This window comes from Aspergillus flavus, chromosome 3 (genome assembly GCF_009017415.1).
Source record: "Aspergillus flavus chromosome 3, complete sequence".
NCBI classification, from domain to species: Eukaryota; Fungi; Ascomycota; class Eurotiomycetes; order Eurotiales; family Aspergillaceae; genus Aspergillus; species Aspergillus flavus.
In genome coordinates, this window is record NC_092407.1 from 3634077 (window position 1) to 3662062 (window position 27986).

Sequence of the window (27986 nt, forward strand, 5' to 3'; positions counted from 1 at the left end):
AGGAGTGACATTTTGACGCGAGGAGGGCGAAGATGAAACCGACATTGACACAGTGGAAGGATCGCAATCAACCGCCAACATAACATCCCTGCTACCTCCGAACCAGGGTTAGTCGTTTAGCGACGTCGCTAAGGCAGGTTGGTGGCCTGGGGCCGTGTCCAATAGGGTAAAGCAGCTTCATTCCGATCAGCTTATGCCAATTGAGATCTGCTAAGAAACGTTGCATGATATGCGCGAGCATATACCGTTTTAAGTCGTGGCCCAGTCGACCGATTCCAAATCAACCCTGTTCATATCGGCAGTGGACGAGTCTGATTATACATCGTGAATTGTCATCCTCAGGCATCCGCCCCTGAAGTTAGTACTGACGACGAAGTACTTTTAGTTCTCCGGTGGATCCTCCAGACTCCATCGAACAACCGCTTAACCTCCTTCGCGTGGAAGCAAAGATCTGCACCTGCCAAATGAGAAGCTTCAACCGCCGAAGTTAGGTATCGGCCTGGTATTTTGGGCCGTCCCTTGCTTTTGCGTCCCCATCCTGTACCCGATCGCTGAGTTTGGTAAACCCGGGTGATGGACATGGGGCTGCAAGGGATCAAACATGCTTGTAGCCTTGTGCAGAACTTGTGCCTACAGGCAAGGCAGCACTCTTGGCCCTGACGTTTGATGGACACCCGCCACATGGGTATCTGCAGTGTACCGTAGCAAATTCCAATCCCTGGTCGGCAACTGCTTGCTTCTAGGTAGAGGACGTCACAATACCAGCCCAGTTCCGTACTAATACGAGTATTGATACCCTGAAATTATACGACGGAACCGGACGGCCGGTGTAATGTTGTGTAACTGACAAGGTTCAACTTTTACCGCCTTCCCGGAAGATCCTCCACGTGCAGTCTCCAGCAAAAGTGACCCGATGCGTGGTTCGGAAACTTTTTTTTTTTTTTTTTTTGGGGGGGTTTGCTCTTGATATTGAGTTTTGTGGCTCAAAGAAAATTCCTATTTCAGTGGTGGCTGGACGGCGTTCTCCGATTGACATTCTACAGATCTCAAATCAACAGAGTTTGGAGGGAGATTAACTATATCATGATCCAATACCCCTACTTCCCCAGGCTCAAGTCCAAAGAATGAGCATACGATCAATCCTCCCGTCCAACTATACATCCATCCCAGCCTCATCAAAGTATCCCCATAGCGACACGTAAACTCAATGCAATCAATTACATCATGATTAGAATATCAGTCTACCGATCCCCTTACCTCACCGTGGGTCCCGGCAACGAAGTACCCGGTTTTTTTTTATAGTAGTATTTTTACTGATACTACCTCACAACACGATCATGGATCATGAATCATGGAATAATTAATCTCCTCAATACGGAGTACGGCACTAGTGAAGCCACCCCATCTTCTAGCGGCGTTCCAGAACCCTTCTGGAAAACTTCTAGCGCCGCCGCCCCCTGAGAGCCTCGGATTGCCTTCGGAGAACAACACCGTCTCCGGACATGGAACCGCGTCAGTAAGATTAAACGGTTATTAATCATCCCATTCGGATGGGGCGGCGGCGGCGGGCCATTGTCGGTCGTTTCTTCATTTCAGTTCACAAATCTCTGAAGTTTGAACCCACAACGGGGATGATATCATATTCAGAACGGGATCCGATCTGAGATGGAGTTCGCTACTTTCTCGGTAGATCTCGCTAGTCCAAACTCTCTTTGGTTGATTTTTGCTTTTTTTGCCGCCCCTTTAACCTCAATTTGTCACAGAAAGTTTAATTGAGCAATGGATGGGATAGGAAATTTCGGAACTTGCCGTCGTAGTCCCTGACGGTCTGGATGGGAAAAGGGATGGCCCAGCTCCTGAAGTCTAGATATCAATCCTTTTTTGTTTCAGGGGATCCCAATTTTTGAGGATCTATCTATAGTTTAGGTTGGAGTTGTGACGATAACTTAGTCAGCGACTGCGGAAATTATATCCTTATCTTTCCGCGTTTTTCCTCGACTGGACGGGCGTCTGGAACCGCTCACAGGCGAATCCTCCAACCGGGAAAATGGAGGCAAGAAAGGAACAAAGGATGAGAAACTACGGAGTAAAGATTTCATCTCTAAAATCCCCCCCTTTCCATTTTCGCAGAAAACATATTCTAGCACGGTAATAAGTAGCGACTGCGTAGCGAACTGGTCTATGCGCTGGAGATAGATATGAAATCAGAATAGAGTGAAATCCTAGCGTCGATACACACATTTATTTAACTTACTTAACTACCTCGATATAGTAAATCGTCCTTTTCATAAAAGAATCCCTGTCGCCCCCAGACTTGACTAAAAAAATAAAAAATAGATAACAAACCAAACACCAACCCAACCCATTCCGGTAAATTACCTTCTTCCCGCCGATACGACCAGTGAACCAGTGAAGAAAAGGAAAAGAAAAGCCACCTAGTAACGAAAAACCACGTGGCGCCCACAAACCCAGCACTATTTTCTGCTCAACTCTTCCCAGTTCTCTTCCCTGATTGAGTTTAAACTCCCCAATTTTTCCTTTTTCCTTTTTTTTTTTTTTTTTTTTTTTTTTGGCCATCTGGAAGTCAGTCAGTCAAATCGAGCTGGAAATTAAATTACTAGTTCAACCTGGCTTCTCTTCCCTTCTTTTTTCTTCCGACACTGGTCCAGTCCCCAGCCCCCCACACAGTTTAGTTGACCTCTTTGACCGCTACAAGAAAATGGGTCCATGTCCCTAGTAGTAGTCTAATTGTGACTAGAGATGTTTCAGGATAGAGGACCGACTGTTTTGTATTTTTTTTTTCTTTTTCTTTTTTTCTTTTTTGTCTCTTGGGGGTTTTGGTCTTGTCTTTGCGGTCTGGCATCTTTTTTTGTGGAATCTCGGATTTTCCGGTTGATGGTAATAGGTAGAAGAGACCTGCTTTCTTCATCCTTAGTAATAAGTTTCTTCATCGTGGTGTCCACTGTCCACTGTGGAATGTGGATAGAATACTGTGCGCTAAGTGCTAAATTCCTACTCAGACCTCCTTAGTCACTTACTTAGTTACTTACTTGACTAATCTACCCCAATTACCTAGCTCCATAGTATCTACTAAACTATATAGGTATTGGAGTAGGCCGAGATATGGAGTACACGCAAGTTCACAACGGAGTAAAGAAGTATATGTATAGCGATCCACAGATAAGGAAAAAACAAACGAAATGAATCAATGGGCTGACCAGGTTCCGAGGAAAGATGTGCGTTTTACGTCATGGAGGATTTTGTGTCTGATCCTCTCATCCTGGATTCTGTGTTTCTGGTTGGGGTAATGTATGTATGTATGTGTTATGGGGTTGGTTGTTCTGTGTTTGATGTGTCTAATGAAGGGGGTTCTGGATACGAGTTGATGGACGTCGAGAAGGATTCTGATCCTGTGCTAGGTAGTTCTATCTGTACCTGTTATGCGGATAGCCGCGTTTTTAATGTATGTTCTATATTAAGAAGGTTTTCTAGGGCTTGGGAGTTTGGGATCGGCCTTGTTGTGATTTGGTCTCTTGGAGTTGGTACAGCCGGTAGCCGAGGGATGACGATGAAGAAGACAGACAGAAAAAGAAGAACGGATCTCTACCTTCATTGCTTATTTCCTATGCCTTAATGAAAAAATTTGCTAGATGAAGAGGCAAAAAAAACTTGTCAAAAGAAAGAGACCGAATGTGGCTGTTGCTTGGCAACATCTAGGCCCTTATCATATCTGACTCGGTCGCAAGCCACATCCCCAACGCTACTGACTCTTATTCTGGTTCCCACAGGCAAACCGCAGGGACGTCCGGCACACGGAGGAACTTGCATCCGTCCACTAGGATCGTCGAACTGGAATGAGCCTCGATTTGACCTGTCATCATTCTAGACTCAGGCGTGTCAACCAGCTGGGGATTATCCCTGTTATTTTTGTCTCGCGTGGCGGCCAGGGATCTTCGTTTCATGACACGGAGGGAGAGGATCTCTTATGCAGGGGCTACAGGGCATTAGTCGTGCTTAGTGGGAAGGATTGAGGCCCGTCGTCGTAGTTCTGTAGTAGGTGCATTGATGATGCATGATATATATCAAGTTCCAACTCTATGTATACGTGAGTTCTCCTGCTTCTTGGGAGGCTCACCTTGTTCTGTGTTGGTTAAGAGAGGTGGATATGAGGAAGTGAGATCGTATAACATTATCAACCCCCACTCCATGTGTTTACTAATGGAAACACGACAAGGAAAAAAGGACGTTGGCTGACAGTTCCCGGACCTTGTTTGATGTTGCCTTGTTGAGGCGTGGACATGCTCACGGGACGTCCGCGTGATCATTTCAGGATTGGGGTTGGTCTTTTTTGATTGAGAGACACCATGAAATCTGCAGTCTTACCGCAACTTTGCAAAGGATGCCAAGAATACCGATTGATACCTGGAGGAATTCAATCGAAAGATGTGCCCCAGGTGAATTGCGCCATTGTGGTCCAAGGCCCTCTCACCGCTTCGTATTCTTTTTCTAGAAGAGTGGGGACGGCCCTCAGGACGCTGGGTCGACCCGAGAAGTGGAATTCACACGGTCAATATTCGGGATATATCCATTGACTCGTAACGAGGGGTCCGGAGCGTATGCTAGAATGAGCACCGCTTCTGATTCTTTGACCCCTATCTCATCCCGCGCTATACCGTCCACGTAGCGGCATCTCTGTGGGAGCGACTTCAATGGGGAGGAAACCTTCGCGATAACCCAAAAACCTGATATTGGGCATGGATGGAAACCTTATTGCGCGGGTCTCGGTGGTAATAAGCAACGTTATATCCGAATTAGAGCTCATGTCAGATTTGGCGATCAGACTTTGGGCTAAAGGAGCCTCAGAGGAGGGGAAATGAGAGTCGGAAGGAAACAGGATCAGGAGGGCGCTTTGAGTTTCAGATCCTGGGTGTGATCCCCTCGAGACGGCAACTTTTTGACTTTGTGGCTGACTTGATTGGTCCGTTCCCGATTGTTTTTGCTTCCAGTATTCGGACATTTATTAGACGAGCCGACCAGTAGGTATGCATTGGGTGGTGATTATGAAACAGTTGTTAGTTGGTGATATGTCTAACTGGAAAGATGATGCGAAGCTAGTCGATTGTCGCGCACAACGCGGCAAACTGATTCGGGGGCTAATCCATTTCGGTCACCAATATGATTACCTATGAATATGGGACCTCACTAAGTAAGCTAAGAATGATCTTGCTTAGTTCCCAGGATGTATGAATAGAGTCCTGTTTCCATTGTAACCGTTATGTACGTCAGTCCGGTACGTATGCTGCCAATGATGTAGGAGCTAGGAGCTCCTTCTCGACTGGAGTTATTCCAGCTCTCCAGTAGCCAATTAACCTTCAAGATCGAAGAACGGCAAAGGTTAAGCGGTCGTCATTTACCTGTCAGAAAACTGTTGAAACTCTACTTCGTAGCATGAACCCTGAGAGTATCCATCGATTGCGAGATTGACTGGATGAGCGGCGGCTGACAAGGTAGCCAAGCCGACCAAGTAAACCAAAACCATCCCACCATTCCTTCTCCACGTGCGTCCACGTGGACCGCATGGATCTCGGTTAGGAGAAAAAAGAATACATCTGGAAGAGTCATGGAAACGAAAGACTGGTCACAATTGCTTCAAGAAAGATCCATCGCTACTCAGCCACACGGGAAGGAAACTTGTTCCACTTCTTTCTACCTTGATTTTCTTTTTCTTTTCCTTTTCTGTTTTTGTTGTTTTTGTTCCGCCCTCTCTCTTTCTCAACACCCGCTGTGCTAGTTATGTTTAGACGCGGGTAATGTCGGTCGGCCCACGATTTGAAATATAATGAGGCAATACAACGTAATAACGACGATTGGTTACTGGTTGGATCGATCAGATTGGAGAACAATCCATATGCAAGCCAGTAAATAGTCTCAATACTACAAGCAGCTAGTAGAAACTTAATGCCATGTGGGTGAGTTGATATATCATCAAATGCCTTTCCCTCAGATCCCTTCATCATGAGAGTTAGTAGCAAGTTAAATAGTATAGATCTATCCTCTGGGACGGGGGCTTGATCTGCATCCAACCATTGCTTGATTTCCCTTTGGTTGGTGGTCAAAATGGAAACGCGCGGTGTTGTTCGCGGGAAAGGCTCTTCCCACGTGGACGACGAGATGAAAGGAAAGGGTTTAAGGAACGACAAGGATCCTGATTCTCCATAGCCGTTGGGAAATGATGATTCCAGCGACTTCCCAAGGTTCCTCCTCAGTAGCCTTACTTCTGGAGGAAAAGTGCTGGAGCCTGGAGGTATTTCCCGGGCCCACCTTTTGCAGTATTGAGAAAATGATGGGCCTTCCTAGTGGAGAGACCGAAAGAGAACGTCGATAGGCTGGGTGGTCGCTTTTCACAAGTGTGACAACACAAAAGCGTGGCTGATTAAGGTACTAGTGTCTGAACTAATCTAGGATAAGTAAGAGCCTTCATGCGAGTGTTTGCAACCCGGCACTCTGACTGGTTCGCTACAGTTGGGGATTTCCCGGCAATGAGTCAAAGACTGGTGATCGTTACTGGATCTGGTGGGGTTCAGAATTCAGAGCCTTCCAAGGTAGGAAGGTGTATTTTTGATTTTCCCTGATTTTCCATTTGTTCTTCTCGTTTGAAAACGTGACGGCTGGCTTGGTTCAACGTTTGTCCATGTTTCGGTGTTGCCGGGTGGTCGTACAAAGGAAAAAGTTGTAAGGGTATGCCCGCCACGAGCCACGTTTCTCTTGGGCTTGTGTCCTGAGATCCTTCAGGACTGGTCCAGGGGTTTGGGCCCGATCACGTTATACTTTGCTGAGGCTGGCTGACCCAAGCATAACAAAACAGAAAGGGAGGGCTAAGTACGGAGTATGATAGGAGACCAAGAGGAAAACAAACAATCGGGAGAAGAAGTGTAACTTAAGGGAAAGCGGTAGAAAGAAACCAATACCTGGGTACCTGGGTACCTGGGGCTAGATAAATAAGTTGTTACCATAGGAGTGCCCTCCCGCTGCAGCACTAGTAGTAGTACATACCTTCCTTACCATTGTTAGTGCATGCATCTCATGAGACCCAATACTTGTTTTCCCATCTAAGCTCCCACTCCCTTACCTTCTTCAAGGTTGGTGCTCCTCTTTTGTGAGAAGATAGCCCATACTTTAATACTTTGTTAATAATAATATGTTAAGGAGAAGAAGGGGGAAATATTAGGCGGTCTGCCGAAACTCTCCCCCAGGCGTAGATTCCGCTGATCATCCGACGCTTGCAGTGTACAGGAGGAGAAGAAGTCCCACTTCAAAGCTGAAAGTTGAAAGTGGTTAACAGACGTAGCCCAGATCATTTTCGGTCGGGTATTATCAGGTAACGGCATGGTATCGTGGTGACATCGATACAGAGCTGCAACTGATGTTACCATCACCCAAGAGTCCATGAGTAAGGTAGATACAGTACATACATACTTTATGCTTTTGTCCTGGGCGATACAGGATATCCTTGCATCGCGAGTTACTAGTTGATTTATAGGGGAAGCAATCCCGTGTCCCATGACAAAGAAGTGAGATCAAATTGAATTCCTCGTGGACTTTATAAAAAACCTAAAATAAAGAAACAGAAAGAAGCTCAGCATGATGGCATCTGTAACTAAGATTAGATTACTGTATACATTGTGACACGAAGTAACCCTGGACGCGGTCACAGTAGGTAACGAGACCCGGTAATCGTCATCAGGTATGGTACGGAACGGCTGCGCCCAAAGCAAGAATTCCTTACTACTACAGTACCTACCATGTCGGACTCTGCAGGGAAGGGAGGCCTCTCTGATCGCCCCAAAGGACGATCCATCCACACCTTTGTCCTTGGCCCACGTTGTCTGGTGCATGAAACCGTCCGCGTGCACAGTGGGTCAAGAATGACAGGCCGAATTCTTCACACCCCTGGAGACCCTCTGCTGTGCTCATCTTCGGGACTCCGTTATCGCTTCTTACTCACCTCAAACTTTCCTTTCTCTTTCCTTTTCTCCCCTTCTTTTCTGGAACTGAACTCCAAGATACACGCGGACAGGCGGATTAACAGCTAAAAGCAGGAAGTCGTTGCTGATCCCGGATCCAGTTTACTGACTAAAACGACTTGCTTCTCCCCGACCAGGAAAGGAAAAAAAAAAAAAAAAAAAAAAAGAGAAGAAAAATCCCCGCCCATTTTTTTCGCCATTTCTGTTTCCTTTTTAAATAAATATTCTCTTTTTATTTTTTTTCTTTTTCTTTTTCGCTTTTATTTTATTTTGCCTTATCCATAACACCCACCCCTCCACACCCTTTCCTCTTTTGATCTTATTTTATTATTTTATTTTATTTACTACTTTTTTTTGTATTTTTTTTTTTCTTAATTCCTAATTTTTTTTTTTTTTTTTTTTACGGTTCCTCCCTTTCTTCACCAATTTTTTTTTCTTACATACATACACACTTACATACATACAAACCCTCCCCCCTCTTACTCCCACTTATCTGGTTCGCACTATTCAATGCCAACCATATCTTCCATTCCCCTCGACCAAGGATCTCCTCCCTCTTCACATCTTCGTCATTCTCACCACCGTCTTCCTACCCAATCTTCTCTCTCTAACATACCTGTCCCGGTCTCTTCCTCCCCGGACGACTTCCCTTCTTCTACACCCCCATCCGCCTCTTGTACTCTCACCTCCGCAACCCCCGCTGTCGCTGCCCCCACGACCAGAACTTCCACGTTCACCAGCACTACCAGTTTCACTGGATCTGTAATTGGATCGATCTCGCGACGTAATCGCCGATCTTTTGCTGCTTTGGCCCGTGAAAAGACTTCGAACGCTTTTGCCAATCTCTCGGCCATTGGAGGTACCACCAACGCTACTCTACGTTCTTCAGCCTCGTCCGGAAGCTTGTCGAAACATTCGCGCAAGCTCTCCCAAGTCAGCGTCAGTGAAGCTACAGGAGCGTCGCCGCTGACTCCACCATTATCGGACAGCAGCACGAGCAGTGAGCAATTGAGTAACACACCCATTGAGTCTCCCGCCAACCCGATTACTCCGGCTGTGGCCGAACAAGTCGAAAGGCGCCGTCAGACCCTTCAACACGTCCCATCTTTGGTAGGGCAACAGGCGCAAGCCGTAACTCCATCGAAAATGCATCAAACATCTTCAAGGCTATTGCGTATGACTGAAGATGATCGTCCTTTTACGAAGGTAGGAATTTTTAGAATTCGGCTTTTTCTCTTCCTTTTTATTTTGCCCCTTCATCCTACTGTTCCAATCTGAGGAAGAAAAAATAATTTTAAAAAAGGCACAGCGCTCGAGTATAGACCATTGTTAACGGACTGACTTTTGCAGGATTTTATGGATTTGTTTTCGACATTGATGGTCAGCTTGAAATTGGATTCGCATCGCGTACGATTTACGAGATACGACCACTCGTTCACATCTGAAGAAGCAATCAACAATCTTGGATCCCTCAAATTTTCCCAGTCCAACCGCATGCCAGACCCCAAGGATCCTTCTCGTATTGTTACGACCACTACGACAACCACGTTCTCCATGGCCAAGGAAATGGCCCGCTCAGTGTGCCAACGGTTTGTCGATGCGAGGTTCATTGAATCTGTTGATGGCAAGGCCTCTCAATTTTTCCCATTGAAGGGAGCTTTGTATCAACTTACACCCAAAGGAATTAATATTTTGCAAAGATTTTGCCAGAGGAACGGTATCACCGCACGCCATGTGATCGATGTGCTGGAATCTCCTCGTAATACAATGCAGCTTGTCAACCTGGAGCGCGATTCTGAGACCGATAAGCTATCTCATGATCGTGCCACTATTGAGGTCATCTTTCGCCGGTTTGCTGGCCAAGATGGACCTAATGTCAAGAGCAGCATATCCACCTCCGACTCGGACTCACTGAGCGATTATTCGAATGGTCTGGTTGGAGTGAAGATGGCCAAGGAGCGTAAAATCAACGACAAGATTCTTATCAACACCTTTACTGGAAAAGCCGCGGTAGATTGGTTAATGGACTGTTCGACTACTATCGAACGCCGGGAAACTGTTCTCATTGCTGAGTTGTTCGTCAAATATGGACTGATCACAATGTTGCAGGAGGATAAGTTGATGCCTCTGCCGGATAACTCGATAGTTGGATTCCAGCCCTCCAAGAACGCAATTTATGGCATTACGGAACGAGGCCAGCGAGTTTGTGGGTGGATAGCACGGGACAAGTCTCGCGAGACTACAGCATACGACAGCCGCGGTATTCCAAAGGACTCGAACAACGCTCGGTTGAACCACATTCTTCATGATCCTGCTCTGAGACTTCTTTTCCGTGAATTCCTCCGCTATTCTTTGTGTGAGGAGAACTTGTCCTTCTACTTGGATGTTTCCGAGTTTACTGCAACTTATCACAAGGCGGAGAAGGTTGGCACATTCAAGAAGTCTGACTCTGTTCGTGAGACCCTGGCTGCAGCATATGGTAAGCTCTCGGTTCTCGTCTCACTTCAAGTGCAACCCATACTGACTGTTCGAAAGGTCTTTATAACGCCTTCCTGGCTCCCGGTTCTCCTTGTGAGCTTAATATTGACCACGCACTGCGCAACAGCTTGGCCAGTCGCATGACTAAGGCTGTAGGGGATGACGAATCAATGTTCAAGAGTCTCCAGGAAGTTGTGCACTTGTTTGAGATGGCGCAGACTTCTGTTTTCAAGTTGATGTCAAGTGTGAGTATCTACCCGTCGCTTGGAGAGTTTTATTTGGTCGCTAACCTCGTTACAGGATTCGATCCCGAAGTTTTTGCGCGACCCTAAGTACGCCCATATCCTCCAGGAGCATGATGTCGAGTTGATCGGCGCCACAAGGTCTTATTCGCCAACCCCAGCCAACGTTCCAGAACGCTCGATGAGTCGCTCGGCTCGGTCATGACAATAGACTATACCGTGTACTTGGCGGTCGATTTGTAATTACGACTTTAAGCCGAACTACCCTACCCTGCGGTGGCACAGTACGCAAGGAAGGTCCTAAACTTGGCGTTCCACAGCCGAAGAGTTTGATCATACGTATATGACTCCGGTTGACGACACTTCGACAATGTCAGAACTTCAAACGCCGCAGCGGTTCCTTCGCTTGTCCACTACACGTTGACACGAACACTCCTCCGGTTCTACCATTATCTTCTCTTTACCGGTACCCTATGCACCTTTGAGCCGTTCCACTTCGGCGGCATGATTTTCCTTTGTAATCAAAGTTATCACGACCCATGAAAGATGTTACGATCTCGATGGATCATGTGATAGAGATGACCCACATTGATGGTCTTCCCATATTTATATTCACCCGGTTTTCCATGTTTTTTTGCTTTTCTTTTCATTTGTGATTTCTGACCCGTGTGGAGAAATCGGTGAGGAAGGCTGAGACACGAAAGTTTTCCAGCATTAGAGAGGCGTTTCTTTTTTACTTTCAACCTTTGATTTGGCTTTTTGGCATACACGTGTGGCCTTTTAGAGATTTGTCAGTTTCCCCTTACCTCTTTACTATATTGTCTAGTATCTTTCTCTTCTTTCTTCGACCTGCATTATCCTTGTTCAAGAGTTGATGTATATGCTGTCATACCTTCGGCATTCAGCATTGTTCTGCGTATTGATTGCATTTTCAAGGATTCAGCGATTATGGCTTTTCATTTGTCATTCCCCTACTTTATGTCACTACTACATGGATCGTCCTTCGAGATATGCAGAGAAAAGAAAGAAAAAAAAATATATATATATATATATATACGATCCCGATACCTTGATGATCTGATTCTTCTATCACGTGTAGTACAGTTTTAGTAAAAAGGGCGACCCCAAGACCACATGGCAACCACGTGTCAAAACAAAGCCATCGATAAATGTAGAAAAGTGCGCATCCCCGATGAACGTATCAACTTAAGATGTAATTAGCGGGACAAGACCATCCGCGTATGGTATTTAAAATCATCAAGATGGTAAATAACAAAGCTTTAGAAAACTCCTGCACGCCCTCCCTGCATCCACGGCTTCGACGGTTAAAAAAAGTAGAAAAATGATAAACAACACAACTAGCTCATCCATCGTTTTGTGAAAAGAAAGAAAAAAAGAGAAAAATGGGCCCAGTAACAAGATGAACACAAGAAGACCAAAATAGATTCTATGGAGACATGACGGAGCAATTGATGAATTTCACGCATAAGACGGCGGATATGAACCATTGAAGGGCGAGGAGAGACGACAAAGGCCGTGACGCTGTTCTGAAACTGCATCTGCGATTACTACCCGAAGAGCATTCGTTGATTCATATATCCAGTGTTTACGCAACCGAGTTATAATTAGTTCAACCCAGCCCCGGGCGAATAGGGGCCGGGCCATCTGTCCTAAAGTCGGAATGGGGCGGAGTGACCGGAGAGATGTGTTTGATGCAGGCGGGAATTTATTCAAGGGCTGAGTTGACGTTGGGCTTAGGAAGAAGAGAATCGGAGATCATTTGTTGCCCCAACCTCTTTGTTTCATGCCCTCTTCGATCGCAGTCCAGATGCCCTCGACTACTTCGCGATCTCGCCACCGTCCTGCACCGTTAACGCCGCCCTTTTCGTCCCATCGCTCGACGGAGAAGCTTTGGACTCCACGGCCCCAGCCGCGGACTTCGCGCGGGACACCCTCACCACGCCAACCGACGTGGATACCGGTCACGTGCTTGAAGAGTTCGGGTGGGGAGGACCACTTGTAGGACTTGAATTGCCAGGTTTGACCGGTTGTGAAGACGGCGACGAGTCGATTCCAGTAGTCTGGTCTGAAATTGGCTGTGCTGTCGACAAGGATGAACCTGGTTGGTTTTCTGGTTGCGGTTTGGGAGCCGACAGCACGGGATGTTGCGTTGGATGTGTCGGAAAGAATGCGCAGCGGGCGAGATATATACAGAATGTTGGAACTGGGCATAGAGAGAGTGGGGTGGTCGGGAGGTACAAAGACACCATCCTGGAGGAACGACCGTACATTTGACATGCGGATAAGAGACGAAGCCGATGGGGAAAGTAGTATGATCGGATCCTGGGTTTTGGAGCTGCCTTTCCGGGGTTGAGGAAGGCCGGCAGACGGCGCCGGTATGATAGACTGCGGCTTGCTTCCAGGCTTTGCGCCCGGGGGGTATTGGCCTGTTCGTGAGCGGTTACGACCGAGGAATGTCTCGGCCGTTTTGCGAACATGAGAGAAGTCCTAAATGAGAGAGTCATCAGTGGCTGCTTGGTGACCGGTGCTACGGAGACACTCTTGCGCCTCCAGACTCAACTTACAGTTGGTTTAATTCCCCGTAGAACACTATTCCGATCACCCATCTTCCGTTCACCGTTGTAGATTTCCTGTAACCTAGGATCAACAACCTTCGCGGTCTTTCCTTGCTGAGCACCCCCGGAGGGCGCGGTGGCACCAGGTGCGCCGCTTGGGACTGCAGAAACACCTCCAGCAGCACCAGAGGCAATATTAGCTGAGGCTTGAGCTTGATCCACCGCGGAGGCAGCAGCAGCGGCTGCACCCTCTAAGGGTTTGATATATTCACTCTCATCGGAGGCGCCTTCGAGCCAGGTGATGAGGTCTAAGCGCTCGACGAAAACCAAGTTTTGCACTTGTTCTTCCTGCTCTCCTTCCTTGCGTTCCTTCTGCCTTAGCGACTCATTTAATTCCTGTGCTGAGGCAATGTAATCCGGAATCGCGACATCTTTCTTCTGCCAAGCGAAGAAGATACTCCGGAGGTCGACAGCGGAGTCGGAGGCGGTAGAGAAGAAACGCGTTGGTGCATTCAATGGGATAGTCTGCGGCGACGGATTCCGAAAGAAAAGGTGTGTGGCTTTAGCTAAGTTATCGGTGGCATTCTGATCTGAGGGGTCGGAGGAGGTCGTCGGCGTGGGAAGACTGCCGGCCGCAATAGCGCGGCGAAGGGCAAGAAGGGGATCTTGGAGGGAGGGATCGCTTTGCATTATGGTGGCTAATTCGCAAGTATACTACTACCACCACGCCGAACGATCCTTTAGAGAAGAGTAAAGCCTGTGTGAGAATGAGGGTGTTTATTGAGCTTGCGGAAGTGGTGAATGTTGATGGTCCACCAGTCCGCAAGAAATGGAGGTTACACGTGACCCGCGCTTCTCAAGTTGTATGTATTCATTTGATCACTCACTCCAGCAAGAACAATGGAACTCCTGCTAGACCTCTGTATCTCGACCCCTTTATGAATGATAACAGACACTCAGGTAACGCCACATCCAGCTCCAAGCCCCAAGGAAGGCGGTTATGCCAGTGAACAAGATCAATGCCCCGTATTCCGTGCCATATCCGGTGTCACTCCCACCAACTGATCCTTTCTCGATCAAAGCGGTACTCAAGGGTCCACTAATTACATTCCCAATCCCTCTCCCTCCAGCTAGCAATCCAAACACCAACCCAGTCTCCAACGATGGTCTCTCCCGCTTGATCTGCGTTAATACGCCAGACCAAGTGGAGCTGAAGCCACCGGCAAAGAAACCGTATGTTATGGAGAAAAGAGTGAGAAGACCAGTCGCAGCCCTTGGATAAGATGATGAGGTTGATGTTGAGAGGCCCCAAAAGAGGAAGACAGAGAGCGCTGAACCTACTGATGAGAAAAGCATCATGTTCGTAACGGCGAAGCGGTCACAAAGTGAGCCGATCACTATTCCACCAACCACGGAAGTCGAATTGAAGAGGGCCAATAAAAGCGTGCCCGTGGTCTTAGATAGACCAGCTACACTGGTCGAGTAAGATGGCAAATAAGTCGTAGGCAGAAAATACCCAAAGCCCTGGATAATATTCCCCATTTGTAGCATCCAGAAAGTGACCAGCTTCAGGAATGTTAAGTCCAGACGTCGAGCGGAGGTCGATAGTGAGGGTGGGATTCGCGGCTTTACGAATGGCAGAGCTGCCAACGTAGAGAGTAGCTGGGAAGAGTCAGTTCGGCTGCTGCCCCCACTAGCACTGATAGAATGTGGGCTATGCTATCCAGCGAGACAAAGGCATTAGGGCTTGCTTGGTGTCCTGGAGTGGGATATATATGGCGTTGCTTTATTGCTGGTGTATTAAGCTTATTACAAGCGAGTAACCATGACCGGACAGCTATGGCGGCTATCTCCAGTACGGGATGATCATGGGCGGAAATAAGCCAGCACTAGGAAAGCCACGTAAAGAAGAGGACTTAGGGGCACAGCCATACTGGGGATAGAGGCATTGCGAGGATATGCGTGTTTCGGCAATTGTCTTGCCATTAAATAAATTGTGCGTGAAGATGGTACTGACCGTAGTGACTGTCCAGGCTCTCAAGGTGGTTCTCGCTCCAAAACGTTCAAGACAGGCGCTGGCTAGAAAAGGGAGGACTACACCGCAGATGCTTTTGGCAGCCCACATAATCCCATACGCGAGGCCTTTACGACGGACAAACCATTGATCAAGATATAGGGTTGTCGGGCTAAAGACCAGACCATTCCCAACGGCGCATAGAACACCCTGAGTGACAATTAAGTGCCACACTGTTATCGAGAAAGAGGAAAGGAGAGAGCCAGAAACACTGAGCAACAGGCCAACAGAAGCACAATACTTCTGTAGCTGGGGATAACGGGTGAGAAGAGTGAAAGATACGGGGGAAAGAAGATAGAGGATTCCCTGAGACACCCCACAATATTCGTTAGTATACACTCCGTCATACTGTTATCAGTCCACAGATCTCTATGCTGGACTTGGGGATAATACAGTTGAAGTCGTTCCCACTACTGCCAGATCCCCTTTGCTCCCTTGAAGGTCATTGTGCGAGGAATAGTACTCTTGAAATATCCCATAGACGAGAGAAAAGCCTAGCGACTGGGTGTCAACGTCCTATCCAAAACCATGTCAAGAGCTGTGGCTGTACCCCAGACCGGTAATTGGATTAAGCAGCACGAGGCTAACATCAACCAAGCGTCTTTTCCTCGATCTGTTGCGGGTAGAGACGGTTGTTCGAGTTCAAATTGGGAAGCATTATGGGTGCCTTCTGGGGGAGATGGTTGCGGTTGAGGAATGGGCTGCTGAGACTGCATCTTCTTGCATGGAAAATGGATGCCTTGTCTGAAGTGACTGCTGATGGAACAATAGAGATGGATACTCTGATGACTGATATGAGATGTAACTTACCCCGCGCACATGATCGGCCCTTCTCTCTTCCAAGTACACTCATTGCCAGCGTGGCTTCCATTCTACAGACATTCATGGGACAGAAGTGAAGATTGAAAGGTATCTTGTTTTTTTCTTCGCATCATTCAATCGACTCGGTTCTATTAAGGCCGTATCCCTGACAGAAAAAACAGGGCCATGTCGTCATAGAAGAAGCCTAATATAATGGATAATAAAAAAAATAGGTATAGAAAACAAATAGACACAGCTAATACAGATAATCGTGAAGCAGATGCTGCACATAAGTGACGAGTGATCGTCGACCTAAACACCATACATACCCTTTGCCGATTCATATCCCAGAGTATATTTCCCAACCTTCCCATCCACACGCCTGATACGCCGTCACAAAACGGGAAAAAAGAAACAGAAAAAAGAGATAAGCCCAAAAAGACAACACATATCCACGGCTGAACGCCAATTCCCATCGTGTACAGATTCAAATAATAAATAAAGATAACACATTGCCCACTGTCACTACCATCACCACCGGCAGGAGGCAGCCTGGATGAGGGATTGGTCTGGCATCTCAGGAAAGCGAGGATAGCTGGGAAGCCTGTGTCGGCCCAGAGACATCCTTCATCGGGACATCCGAGGACTTAGTACTTCCGCCTTCTCCGATGGCCCGGGGTTGTGCATGTTCGTTGTTACCAACTGTGGATAACTCGCGGTTCATGTGGGGTTGCGTTGTGGGTGATTTGGGCGGAGGCATCGGAGTGGCCTGAGTTTGGGACTTTTCGGAGGTGGGAGTAGTGAGAGTGCCTCTCCGGATAAGATAGTCCCCCAAGCTAAGCTTTTTCTTCACCGGGCTAGGTGCAGTCACGCTAGACCCGGGGATTGCTGTGTCTGAGGTAGATGGTGACGATATCACAGCTGGTGCACCGGACCCTGGACTGTTGGCAGGAGGTAGTGAAGGAATAGTAGCAGGAAGTGAAACGCGAAGATCAACACGATGACTGTTTCCTTTGCCTCCCGGTATTCGCGAGTTATGAGCAGCAGTGGATGGCCACGGTGGTGGCAGTGGAGGTTTAATAGAACTTCGTCCTGATAATGGCGAGGTTTCTTGTTGCCATCCTGGAGTACCCATTGGGGACACGGCATCCTTCATTTCCATGTCATCCCGGTCACCCGTCACGCTCGGTGTGGTAACTGTGAGTGGCCCTGCGCGTGGACTTGACACAGGGGACATCAGATGTGTGGCATGCTTGGACTGCGATGAGGGCGACACGAAGAATTGTTGACTGGATTTTTCCAGTCGTATACGGTCCGCATAGCATCGCTTCAGCAGCCGCTGGGTGAATGGGACGAAATTGGGTCGACGAGATGGAGTAGTGGACGGTGAGGGGCTATCACAAACATCGAGTTCCGTCTGCGTTGCTGAGTCAACGTACTGAGGACGCCCAAGCCGAGACCGCAGCGAAGGGGTCCCATGATTCGATGCCTTTCGCGGAGAGCCATGGCGTCCTCCAGGTAAAGATCCCGGGGAAATGGCTGATGTAGGCGAGTGAGACTGGCGATCACGACCGCTTAGATGTGTGAAGTAGCTTGCCTGAGCCGACGCACTCCCGATGACCGGTGTCGTCTGCGTGGACTGGCCGCTGGCTCGCTTCTTTCTTCGGTGCGAAGCTTGTTGGTCCTGTTCCAATTGCTGGAATTTCTTCTCCACTGCAGCGATTTTCCGTTTATCTCGAGCTGAGAGCTCGGCTTCGCCGAATACGACCCCTTCAGTAGAGGTTTGCAATGTAGGCGTGAGATCGCGACTACGGGTCTGGCCTCGTGCAGAGCCTGACGTGGAAAGTGTATCCGTTTGATCGTCCTCTTCCAAGTTTTTAGTAGCCTCACTGCCAGCACGGCTATTGGACGCCGGGGGTGAGATGTTCGATTTGCTTTTGGTTTTCTTCCGCTTTGAACTCGTTTGCTTCGAGTTGGTATCCAATGCTTTCGGATGTCGACGACGATCTACATTAGCCAACAGGCAATTGGGTGGAGCGACGCAGGCACAGCCGCCAAAGTGAGATAGCACATTGCTGATGCACATAGCTGCCACATCCTGTGCGTTGTCACTGAACTCCTGCTTGACAACACCATTGGTCGATTCGAACAGTTGTGGGTCTAGATACCACATGGCGGTAATCTCTGAATCGGCCGCTATGTCTTCTTTAGCAACAAAGCAAAAGTGGTACTCCACTTCATTGGTGATGAAGGTTCTGATGGTGACATTGGGACGACAGGACCGTCGCGCATAGCGGAGTATGTTTCCCTCATGGCGACTATCGATATACAGAGGCAGTTGAGGGTGGAAGAAAACGAAAGGTTCTGGATGACGAAGCTCTTGCCAGCGGTTACTGGCTTCAACGCAGTATTTCCAGAGCGGTCCAATTTTGCCAGTGATCTCTCCTACAATTTCGTCCTTTCTGACGGGATCCCGTGTCTTGAGGATCTTCCAGGTTGGGTGAATCCCGTCAATGTCAACGTTCGCATCTCTGATGGTCTCTGTTGCGAGAGATGGCCAATGGGACCTGTCCAGCGCCCCGCCCGACCAGGTGAAAACATCCTGCGCAGAGCGCCCATTAGAAGCGCGAGCAAGTGCGCCCGGCTCGTTTACCCATGTCGCTAAATGCGTGGCAAGTTCAAGATTAACAAACAGATTACTATCTGTGTCGACATGATGGTTGTCTTGGTCATAGAGATGGAGAAATTCATTCGAATATAGGGGAATAGAAGGGCCTGATGGTTTCGTGGGACTCATTGATGTCGTGGTACGTTTACGCGAATCGGGAGGAAGAGAGGGCACGCCCGCCAAGGAGCCGACAGACCCAGAGGCACGATGATTGGTTTTAGCCTTCTTCGCCGGAGGCTGGTCGCGAGTGCTGGACTCGGATCGATTGTGGGTGCCGTTTACTTGTTCTCCATCTTTAGTCTTTTTCTTCTGACTCTTTGTCCCTGATCGTTTAGCTTTCCGGTCACCGCCATCGCTCTGTTCCCTGAGGCGTCTCTGCCGCTCAGTTGCACGCCTGCCATCCAAGGGGCGGGGCTCACAATCGACGCAATTGTGGACCTCTGGTACGTCCCGACCATGATAGTAGCACTCAATATGTTGCCACGTCTCGCACCCTTCGCAGAAGACCGTGTTCCCATCGTCATCTTCGAATGCACAGATGCATTTGATGGTATACGGTTCCTCTTCTTCAGGGGCAGCGGAGTCGGAAACGGCGCCGTTGACGGCAGGCGAATTCAGAGAGACGGTGACCGGATAAGGCTCCGTGGCTGGATGCGTGATGACGACAGGGGAGGTATCTGTCATAATCTGACAGGATACCTCCTCTCAGGCTAAACAGTGCACGCGCAATGGGTTTCAATTGGAAGAGAGGCTCACGGATAAACCGTCAAAGCCCAGCACGCATGTCACTTATTGCCAAACCGACAATTGCCTCCTTATATAGCTCGTTATGGTCAGCGCTGATACAGTAAAGAAGCTGAAAATCCGCCGAGAAAACCGTCAATCCAGGAGAGCAAGAGCAAGAAAGGTTCGATATTGTTTGACAGGAACAAGTCAGGTGAGCCCAAGTGTACCGTGGGAATGCAGGCTGGTACAGTCGCTCGGCAGTTGCCAAGATACGTCGCTGGATAAGACAAGACTGTTCGAGAGGTGCAAAAGGGGTGAACGGTTATCGAGGTCTTAGTGGAGTCGTCGATCTCGTTGGCGCGTGCGACCGTGAGAGAGTAGATATGTATCGAGAATCGGAAACCGATGGATGTAAAGAGACGGTCGGGCCACGAATCGCATGGAGAGGGATGATGGCGACAGGTAGGTGAGATGAGGCCAGAAATAGTGAGGAGATTGCACCTATGAAGAAGGATGAAGTCAAGGGAGGGAAAGGATTAGGTAAACGTGGCAAGAGAACGTAGGAGCAATGAAAGAAGCAAAGGAAAATGGAAATGGGAGGATAGACGAGTGAAAGACGAACGAAGGAGAGTAAAGGTTGAGAACAAGAGGGAGAGGGAGAAGAAGGAAGAGAGGGAGGGAGAGTCGTGAGAGAGAGGCTAAAGCCACGGATGGGCCATTCAAGCGGCGCGTCCCAAGACCCAAAGTAAAAGAGGAAAAGCGTGGAATAATTTTTCCCTCCCGCTCTCGCTCGGCGGGAAAGCAGTTGCTGATCCTGGGGATTAATTTTCTTTATTTTCTCGCCTTGGGCGGAATCCGTAGATAGAAGAAGAGCATAATTAATAAGGAAAACGAGAGGGGGGTGTGGGAAGTAGGGAAAGCGATCGGACGAGCGCGAGAGAACCTGCCCGTCCGAAGAACGAATTGCGAGCCAGATCGTAAGGGAGGGGGGGAAGTGCGAAAGGACCAGGAGAACAAAAGGAAAGGTGGCTTTCGAGGTCGGCCGGAAACGAACCCACGCCGACCTTTGGGTCGAGGGCGTAGGACCCGGACTGCGGGACGGCCTGAGAAGTCAGGCCTCTCCAGCCAACTGTGCTGCCTGGGGAATTGACAGTCGGGCGGCATCCCCGCCTATCCATTTTCGGCAGGGAGGGTTGTTCTCGGTCCCAGAAGGGAAAGGTAAGTGCCAAGACCCAATTCAGGCATAGTGGGGAAAACGCAAGAGAGCGACAAGTATGAAGATCCAAGGCAGCAAGGCTGACTGACAGGCTGAGAACGTAGTGATCATAACTGTTGTGTGTTGATTCCAAGTTCGGGGATAGGAAGAGCAAAAATAATGGCAAGAAATAAATGTAAAAGTCATAGAACACAGAATAGGAAAAAGAAGAAAAAAAAAAGTAATACTTAACCTTTGTAGGGAAAGATTGGGCAAAGACATTTTCCCGTCGGAGGTCAGTACTGCCAGCACATATCATATATGCCTTACAACAAACATCATGGATCTGCTTGCCAGAAGCGGCAAATATGAAAATGAAAAGGAACAGACAGCTTTGGATGCATGGAATGCAGGGTTAGTGACAGACACGGTTAGCACCAGAGCAAAGTCAAGTATGAGCAAAATGTTAGAGGATCTCGCCAGTTCAATGTTGTAGTAGGCTAGACCAACACTTGCGGCAATTTAGTAGGTAGCCCCAATGCTTCTTATAGTAGAGCCACACGCACACAGGGGGTTGCGGCAAATCTAATTTCGTAAGTTGGAGAGCGATGGAAATAAGAAAGGGGTGAAAGCGAAAGAAGACAAATGGAAAAGGGAGAAAAATATTAAAATAAACGGGCAACATTCAGGGAGAGGTTCATCCGGTCTAGTTTAGCCACACTGGTGTGAAAAGTGAAGGAGGACGGAACTGGATGATTGAGGTATAGTCAGGGTCCTCATTTTCTCATGGGATGAGTAGAAAAACCCAAGGACTAGCCATCCAAGAAAAATATTCGGATTTATACGTAGTTGAAAACAAGTGGAAATAGCAGGTGATCCGTGGTTGTGATAAGTAAGACCAAATGAGAGGATGATAGTCATTCTCGTAGGGGTCGATGGTGGATCACCATGAGTTTAGTAGCGGTTATGGGATGTTGTGAGAAAGAGGGGGTACGGGAGAGAATGGCCGAAAGGCGAGTCATCTGGACCATGTGTCGGGATCGCGTAAAGGATAACATGATCTGATCAGGACACTGCGACAGTATGTCAAGCCCAGGGGGTTCACAGAGGAAAGAAGAGAGAAACAGAGGGGTAGACGGAGCCCTTATAATTAGGTAGAACTAACTACGGAATTTTGTCAGGAAAAAATGGTCAACCCGAAGCGGATGAGGATGAAAAGAGCAAAGGGGAAACATTGATCATAACCCGAACAATCCTCGAGAGGGAAAAGAGAAGGAAAAAGAAAAAAAAATAGAAATGGCCTTCCTCTAGTGGACGGGAGTAGGAGTAAGTGGCCTTTTTAGCGCCCTGAATTAATCATGTTAGGAGGGCTGCCAACTCTGTCGGTGGCAAAGACGAGGCCCGTGGAGTGCCTCGGTGCCTGGGAAGTCAATGGTCCCCAATCCTCAGGCACCATGGAGAGACTACAGGGTACTAGATCGTTCAAGGGGCACGCCTTCTTGCAAAACCAAGGAAACTTGCTTGCTATTAATCCCGTCCCAACCTACAATATTAGTATAGTTGTTATTGCCAATACAAATTCGTTCTTTGCTCAGAGGAAAATCATGCGGAGCCAACTGATACATTAATAGTACTCCGTTAACCATTTCAACTTGATCAGGGCTTAGGTCATAGGAATCACCCTAGCAATAATAATAACAATAATAACAATAATAACAATAATTGAATAATTATAGTGCCAAGTTCGCCCAAAATTGACCCTTACACTGTTTTTTTATTACCAGGTCTAGGTGTCCGGGCTTCTAGTTTAAGCGCGGGAACAAGACAAATCCGGATTCCCTTGCCACTAACTCCATCAACCTTGGGGTCTTGCGGTGCACTTCTCAAGCATATCACCACATCCTTGCTTTCGGAGCTCCTCGGATTGGAGACGTCGCTGTGTAACGATGGACTTCATCAGGTGCCCAAAGTAGAGTAGAAGAAAAATAGACACGGCAATATACGCAGGAATGGAGTTTCTCGCAACTATCCATGATGGGGCTGCTAGAAGTAGGGCGTTGGCCAGGGGCAGAAATGTACAGGCTGCGATACCGAAGTATGCACCGTATGGTTGGATACGTGTCTGGTTGGCTGGTGTGAATCCTTGTAGTGCGGTTGTCCGTCGGAACTGGAAATAGATAACACACGAGAACAACCATGAGATATAACCGGACGTGGTGATGAAATACATGAGCAGATTAAAGACGACTGATGCAGACATCGCCAAGGATAGATACGCAAATCCAGAGAACAGTGCTGATATAATGACAGAGATATAAGGCACACCGTAGTCATTGCGTACCTTGAACAACTCGGGGCCGTGTCCAGTCTCGGCCAGGGAGCACAAGGTACGAGACGAGATATAGAGAAATGATCGTCCAGAAGCCACAGATGAGAGGAATATGAGAGCTGTTGCAACGGTTGGTAGAATAGGAATTCCAGATCTTCTGATCCCCACAATGTAGGGTGATAATCCAGCACCGATGCCATGATTCGTCAAAAGAGGCTCGTCCGATGGGCTAGACACAGTGATGGCTAGAGAACTCAAGATATAGAGTGCGAAAAGATGGAAGCAATCAATACGAGTCATGTCCAAAGCATTTCGGACCGACTCTGAATCTACTTGCTCCGCTCGCTGAACGATCAACTCAGGGCTGAAGATAAAGGATATAGTGCTGCATAGGATACACTGCACTAGCCCTAGAAGCCGGCCCAAATGACCGTCAGTGAGATATTCGTTCATAGCACCGGGTTCGTGCCAGTATCGAAAGCCCCGCGCAGCAGATTCGGGGACCCCCCGAACAGCGAGATAACCAGAAATGATGATTAGGCCGATGGTTGTGACAAGTTTCAAAGCTGTGAATGCGGCCTCTGATCTTTTAAACGCTTTTTCTGGCAACATGTTGAAGAAAAACACCACGGCAGTGACAATGCTGATCCGTATCGCAAGCCTAGCTCCGGGATTCCAAAGTCCAAGGTTGACCATTGCATTGGTGATTTCAAAGGGGACTAACGCAGCTATGGAAAACCAGCGTAGATATCCGAGGGAGAATCCTAAATGGGACGAAGCATAACGATAAGTGTGATTGACCATCGTGCCAGTTTGGGAGGGTAGGTGAGCCGCGATCTCTGCGACAGCCGTAGATACACAGTATACCAATACGGATATGAATATGTAGGAGCCGAGCAATGAGGCTGGGCCACCGGCAGCTAAAGCTTGACCAGAACCGATAAACAACCCGGTTCCAAGTGTAGGTCCTATAGCCATTGTGCAATCAGAAGTAAAAATGGTATATGACGGGGTTCTGTCACTGAACCGTGCATTGGGTCTCAAAGCATCGACACAGTACAGAATTCTTCGAACACACTCGAATGGTGCTAATGGAATGTGTGCGGTGCAAATGGATTTGAAGGTTGCTACTTCCTCCGTCGAGTCTATCGATAGCACCATGGGGTGGGGGGCGCATGTCGTTTCGCCCAAGGAAGGAACCGTGGCCAGCGCCGTGGCAATCAGGGGGAAAGCCCACAAGAGAAAGGACAAATAAATTAAGGGCAACTCGATTAAACGTATAATCAACTGTGCGAGACAAACAACCGAGCCTGCCTACCCAATAATATAAGCCAGGGATGTATGGGTATCATTGTCTAGTAAACACAATAATAGGATGCTAGATCGTATAAAATCAAGGAGTAACCATGTCCGTCTTGAAGTAACCATAGTCTTTCACGGATATCGCGAAAGAGAAGATAACAAGGCATTGCATCATGCGAGGACGGAAAGCATTGTCGTGACGAAAGCATGTCCATCAAGAGGTCATATCAGCTTCGGCGTATTCCAGCCATTCGTCTGATAGGGATCTCTTCCAGAATCGTACAGTTCCATCGTCACCGGAGGAAATGAGACAATCACCTGTGCGCGTTTAGCATATGTTTGGATAGAGGCGGGCAACCCAACAGGGTATTACTGACCAGCGTACGAAAAGCCCACCTGCCACACGTCTAGATGTTTGCTGTCGATACACGCTACTTCCTTATAAGTATGTTTGAATTGGGCATCTCCTGTTGCCGAGCGACTGGCCATAGACATTGGAGCGCGACTCGCAAGGGCGGAACCTATACCCGATTGCGTTGTTGCACGGGTCGAAGATTGTGTGGATGGCCGGGATTGCTCGCCGTTCGAACCGTGAGGCTCATTGTCCGCGGCGGATGTGTAAATCTCGAAAATTCGGATGAATCCGTCCTTACAACCACTAGCAATAAGATCATAGCCGCGAACGGAGCCATTGGCCCAAGAGATATCTCTCACAAGACCCCCATGGCTCGACAGCTCAATTGCGTGATAGAAACGCCGACTGGCATCGGTGCGATATACTTTCACACTGTCCATAGCTGCCACTACGAGTGAGAGACTTTTACGATCCGAAGATGGTAAAACTGAGTGGGTGATATCGGTGGGGTCGTGGTGAAATTGCACCTTGAAACTTGTTTCCTCTCCTCTTTGGGGTGCAGTGCAAACACGAAATTGATCGAGAGGCTGCCAGTCCGCGAGTGTATCTGGACTTACGGGTTCCATGACCATCAGGAACCCATCTCGTGTGATGACAGCAAGCCATGACTCAAGGTCAATGTTGCGGAAGTCAATTGAGACGAACGGATGCCGGTATGGTGCCGTCATGCGAAAGATAGACCGGAAGCGTCGGCCAGAGTTAGGAGGTTGGGTGACATCTTCTTGCCATATCTTGCACTTCATGTCTTCACCAACACTACCAATATGTTGGCCCGTAAAGGGGCCATTCCAGCTTGCCTAGGAAACCAGTTAATATGCATTTGACACAATACGGACTACAAGGTGAACTGAATACGAGGAAATGCGATCTTGCTTACATCGCGGATCTCAGCATCATGTGCACGCCAGGTGTCTGTTAATTGCCATTCACCATCTTTCTGATCCCACACTTTCATACGATGATCAGAAGAGGCCGTAACAATGCGATTGCCATAAAAATTGAATTTAGTGACAGTTATCAAGTCACGATGACCAGCGTCGAAATCGGCGAATCCAGACATCTCGGACCGGGTTCAGGATCACCAATCAGAATTTCAGCGCCAGTCACCACACTGAGGGCAATAAACGCGCGTAACTAAGGGCCGATAGTTGCGTATGTGCCAAAAGAATGACGACGCTTTCACCTATGTATGGGACCAAACGAGCCTTGCATGTGAAGCAGCAAGCGGGTCAATAAGGTCAAATTACGTAAGCCACGCGACGGCTCCATCCCGTTCAGGCAAAGTTGCGGATGATCTTTGACTTTGACCTACCGCCAGAGATAAGCGGTCAAATTTATTTGGCAGAATGATGCTCATTATCGCCTTGAAGCCAGATTGCTTCTACAAGTGGTTCTCTCTATAGTTCCTTAGACTCTGTCTCAGTAGAGAGGAAGGCCTCCACCACTAGGGGAGCTATGCTGCAATTCTGTCATCTATGATGAATTCGAGCTCTCTTTCTCGCAAGGAGACCTGGCGTCTCTTGATGCTAGTGGGTATCTGCGCCGGCATCCTTCTCAACACTTTCCAGGATGAAGGCGCGCCTTTGGTAGCATCCATTGCCTTTACTGGGATTGTGTTTGCAGTTGCATACAGCCTAATCAAATGGCTGGGGCCGGTTTTCATGAAGGCAGGGTTAAAGGGAAGAGATATGGCGAAACCAAAGAGACCTGAAATGTATGTATGAACTTGACAATTGTTGCTATAATCGACTACGAAGCGCAATTACTAGATGATTTTGAAACTAACTGTCCCCTGTGCTAGCCCAGAGACAATGGGCGCAGTTTGCGCAGTCGTGTATCTTCTGGCGCTTATCTTCTTTATTCCCTTTGCTTTTTACAAAGATATCGTGGCAGCCACTTCAGGTGGAGGTAACCGAGATGTCGTTCTTGAAGTTCATCACGTTGAAACTGGTCGGATGCTCCACCGATTTCCTCACGGAAGGGTCTGTGATCCTCCAACTGCTTTCGGGTTTAATCAGTATATTGACAAAGCCTGTAGCTTGCATCTTACCTCTCTGGACTCCTTTCCCTGCAATGTATTGTCATCTTGGGATTGGGTGATGACCTTCTTGACATTCGATGGAGACACAAAGTTCTCATACCAGCTTTTGGAGCAATTCCAATGCTTATAGTTTACTTTGTGGACTTTGGTGTCACACAGGTTGTCGTTCCGGTGCCCTTGCAGCCCTACTTGGGCGCATTTGTCGACCTCGGATGGCTGTATTACGTATACATGGCTGCGGTGGCTATCTTCTGCCCCAACTCCATCAACATGTTGGCAGGGATTAATGGAGTTGAGGTAGCTCAATCTCTGGTGATCGCAATCTTGCTCATAGCAAATGATGCGCTGTATCTTGCGCCGATCACGCCGTATCCCCACCCCGCCACTGATTCGCATCTCTTCTCCCTTTATTTCTTGCTTCCGTTTGTTGGAGTGTCGCTGGCCCTGTTGTTGCACAACTGGTACCCCTCCAAAGTGTTTGTCGGGGATACCTACTGTTATTTCGCGGGGATGGTATTCGCCGTCGTTGGTATTCTGGGGCATTTCAGTAAGACGTTACTTCTGCTTTTCATACCGCAGATATTCAATTTCCTGTATTCGACCCCGCAACTTTTCAAGTTGATTCCTTGTCCTCGGCACAGATTACCCAAGTTCAATGCTTTGACTGGACAGCTTGACGCTTCCGTAACGGAGTGGACAGTACCACCTTCGCCACTAATCGCCGCTGGCCTGGAGCTCCTTCATCAGCTGCGATTGGTGCGTGTTACGAAGAATGATCATGGTCAAATTGTGGAGTCGACTAACTTGACGATACTCAATCTGTGGCTGGTGTGGATGGGCCCAATGAAAGAGAATCGGCTGGCTTGGAATATGGTCGCAGTTCAAGTCGTTTGTGGACTTTTTGGTTTATTTGTGCGGCATCGACTAGCATTGCTAGTATTCCGGGAAGATAACCGGGCATCTTGGTACCAATTATAGATTTAAAGATCGATAGAAATCAACTAGAAACAGTTTTGATTGATATACTTTGTATTCCGTCAGAAAACCCTGCGCGTAGATCAATTAGGATTGGCTTATGCAGGCTTTCAGGAAACCAATGTTGAGTAGGCGAAACA

The 27986-nt window shown here is 48.1% G+C and overlaps 9 protein-coding genes across 9 annotated transcripts; 5 read left to right on the forward strand and 4 right to left on the reverse strand.

The window, feature by feature from the left end:
* Nucleotides 1-2668: 2668 nt before the first annotated feature.
* On the forward strand, nt 2669-3140 carry F9C07_1449939 (uncharacterized protein). Its single transcript, XM_071508102.1, has one exon. It carries the CDS (start codon nt 2761-2763, stop codon nt 3028-3030), a length of 270 nt encoding a protein of 89 aa, XP_071365180.1. The 5' UTR covers nt 2669-2760; the 3' UTR covers nt 3031-3140.
* Nucleotides 3141-3250: 110 nt separating this feature from the next.
* F9C07_7280 (uncharacterized protein) lies at nt 3251-3858 on the forward strand (the record flags this gene model as incomplete). Its single annotated transcript, XM_071511600.1, has 3 exons — nt 3251-3304; nt 3366-3463; nt 3718-3858. The coding sequence occupies exons 2-3, from the start codon at nt 3386-3388 to the stop codon at nt 3856-3858; spliced, it is 219 nt and encodes a 72-aa protein (XP_071365181.1). The 5' UTR covers nt 3251-3304; nt 3366-3385.
* Nucleotides 3859-6479: 2621 nt separating this feature from the next.
* F9C07_7281 (uncharacterized protein) lies at nt 6480-7160 on the forward strand (the record flags this gene model as incomplete). Its single annotated transcript, XM_071511601.1, has 2 exons — nt 6480-6602; nt 7072-7160. The coding sequence occupies 2 exons, from the start codon at nt 6480-6482 to the stop codon at nt 7111-7113; spliced, it is 165 nt and encodes a 54-aa protein (XP_071365182.1). The 3' UTR covers nt 7114-7160.
* Nucleotides 7161-8392: 1232 nt separating this feature from the next.
* flbA (regulator of G protein signaling domain-containing protein) lies at nt 8393-11782 on the forward strand. Its single transcript, XM_041291211.2, has 4 exons — nt 8393-9230; nt 9375-10503; nt 10560-10747; nt 10803-11782. The coding sequence occupies exons 1-4, from the start codon at nt 8535-8537 to the stop codon at nt 10947-10949; spliced, it is 2160 nt and encodes a 719-aa protein (XP_041145008.1). The 5' UTR covers nt 8393-8534; the 3' UTR covers nt 10950-11782.
* A 738-nt stretch (nt 11783-12520) lies between these two features.
* F9C07_2231295 (RNA polymerase II accessory factor Cdc73p) lies at nt 12521-14010 on the reverse strand (the record flags this gene model as incomplete). Its single annotated transcript, XM_041291205.1, has 2 exons — nt 12521-13252; nt 13330-14010. 2 exons carry the CDS (start codon nt 14008-14010, stop codon nt 12521-12523), a joined length of 1413 nt encoding a protein of 470 aa, XP_041145009.1.
* Nucleotides 14011-14133: 123 nt separating this feature from the next.
* F9C07_1449975 (major facilitator superfamily domain-containing protein) lies at nt 14134-16441 on the reverse strand. The gene is made up of 4 exons (XM_071508103.1): nt 15945-16441; nt 15788-15888; nt 15338-15700; nt 14134-14982 (listed from the first exon to the last, which is right to left on the reverse strand). Exons 1-4 carry the CDS (start codon nt 16108-16110, stop codon nt 14257-14259), a joined length of 1356 nt encoding a protein of 451 aa, XP_071365183.1. The 5' UTR covers nt 16111-16441; the 3' UTR covers nt 14134-14256.
* A 331-nt stretch (nt 16442-16772) lies between these two features.
* On the reverse strand, nt 16773-24274 carry F9C07_2282378 (putative PHD finger and SET domain protein; the record flags this gene model as incomplete). The annotated part of the gene is made up of 3 exons (XM_041285470.2): nt 16773-19510; nt 20644-20727; nt 22645-24274. The coding sequence occupies 3 exons, from the start codon at nt 24272-24274 to the stop codon at nt 16773-16775; spliced, it is 4452 nt and encodes a 1483-aa protein (XP_041145011.2).
* Nucleotides 24275-24629: 355 nt separating this feature from the next.
* On the reverse strand, nt 24630-25890 carry F9C07_7285 (putative nuclear pore protein; the record flags this gene model as incomplete). Its single annotated transcript, XM_041291207.1, has 3 exons — nt 24630-24733; nt 24793-25627; nt 25708-25890. The coding sequence occupies 3 exons, from the start codon at nt 25888-25890 to the stop codon at nt 24630-24632; spliced, it is 1122 nt and encodes a 373-aa protein (XP_041145013.1).
* Nucleotides 25891-26093: 203 nt separating this feature from the next.
* F9C07_2282380 (glycosyltransferase) lies at nt 26094-27981 on the forward strand. The gene is made up of 3 exons (XM_041291212.2): nt 26094-26544; nt 26632-26812; nt 26869-27981. Exons 1-3 carry the CDS (start codon nt 26306-26308, stop codon nt 27847-27849), a joined length of 1401 nt encoding a protein of 466 aa, XP_041145014.2. The 5' UTR covers nt 26094-26305; the 3' UTR covers nt 27850-27981.
* Nucleotides 27982-27986: the final 5 nt, after the last annotated feature.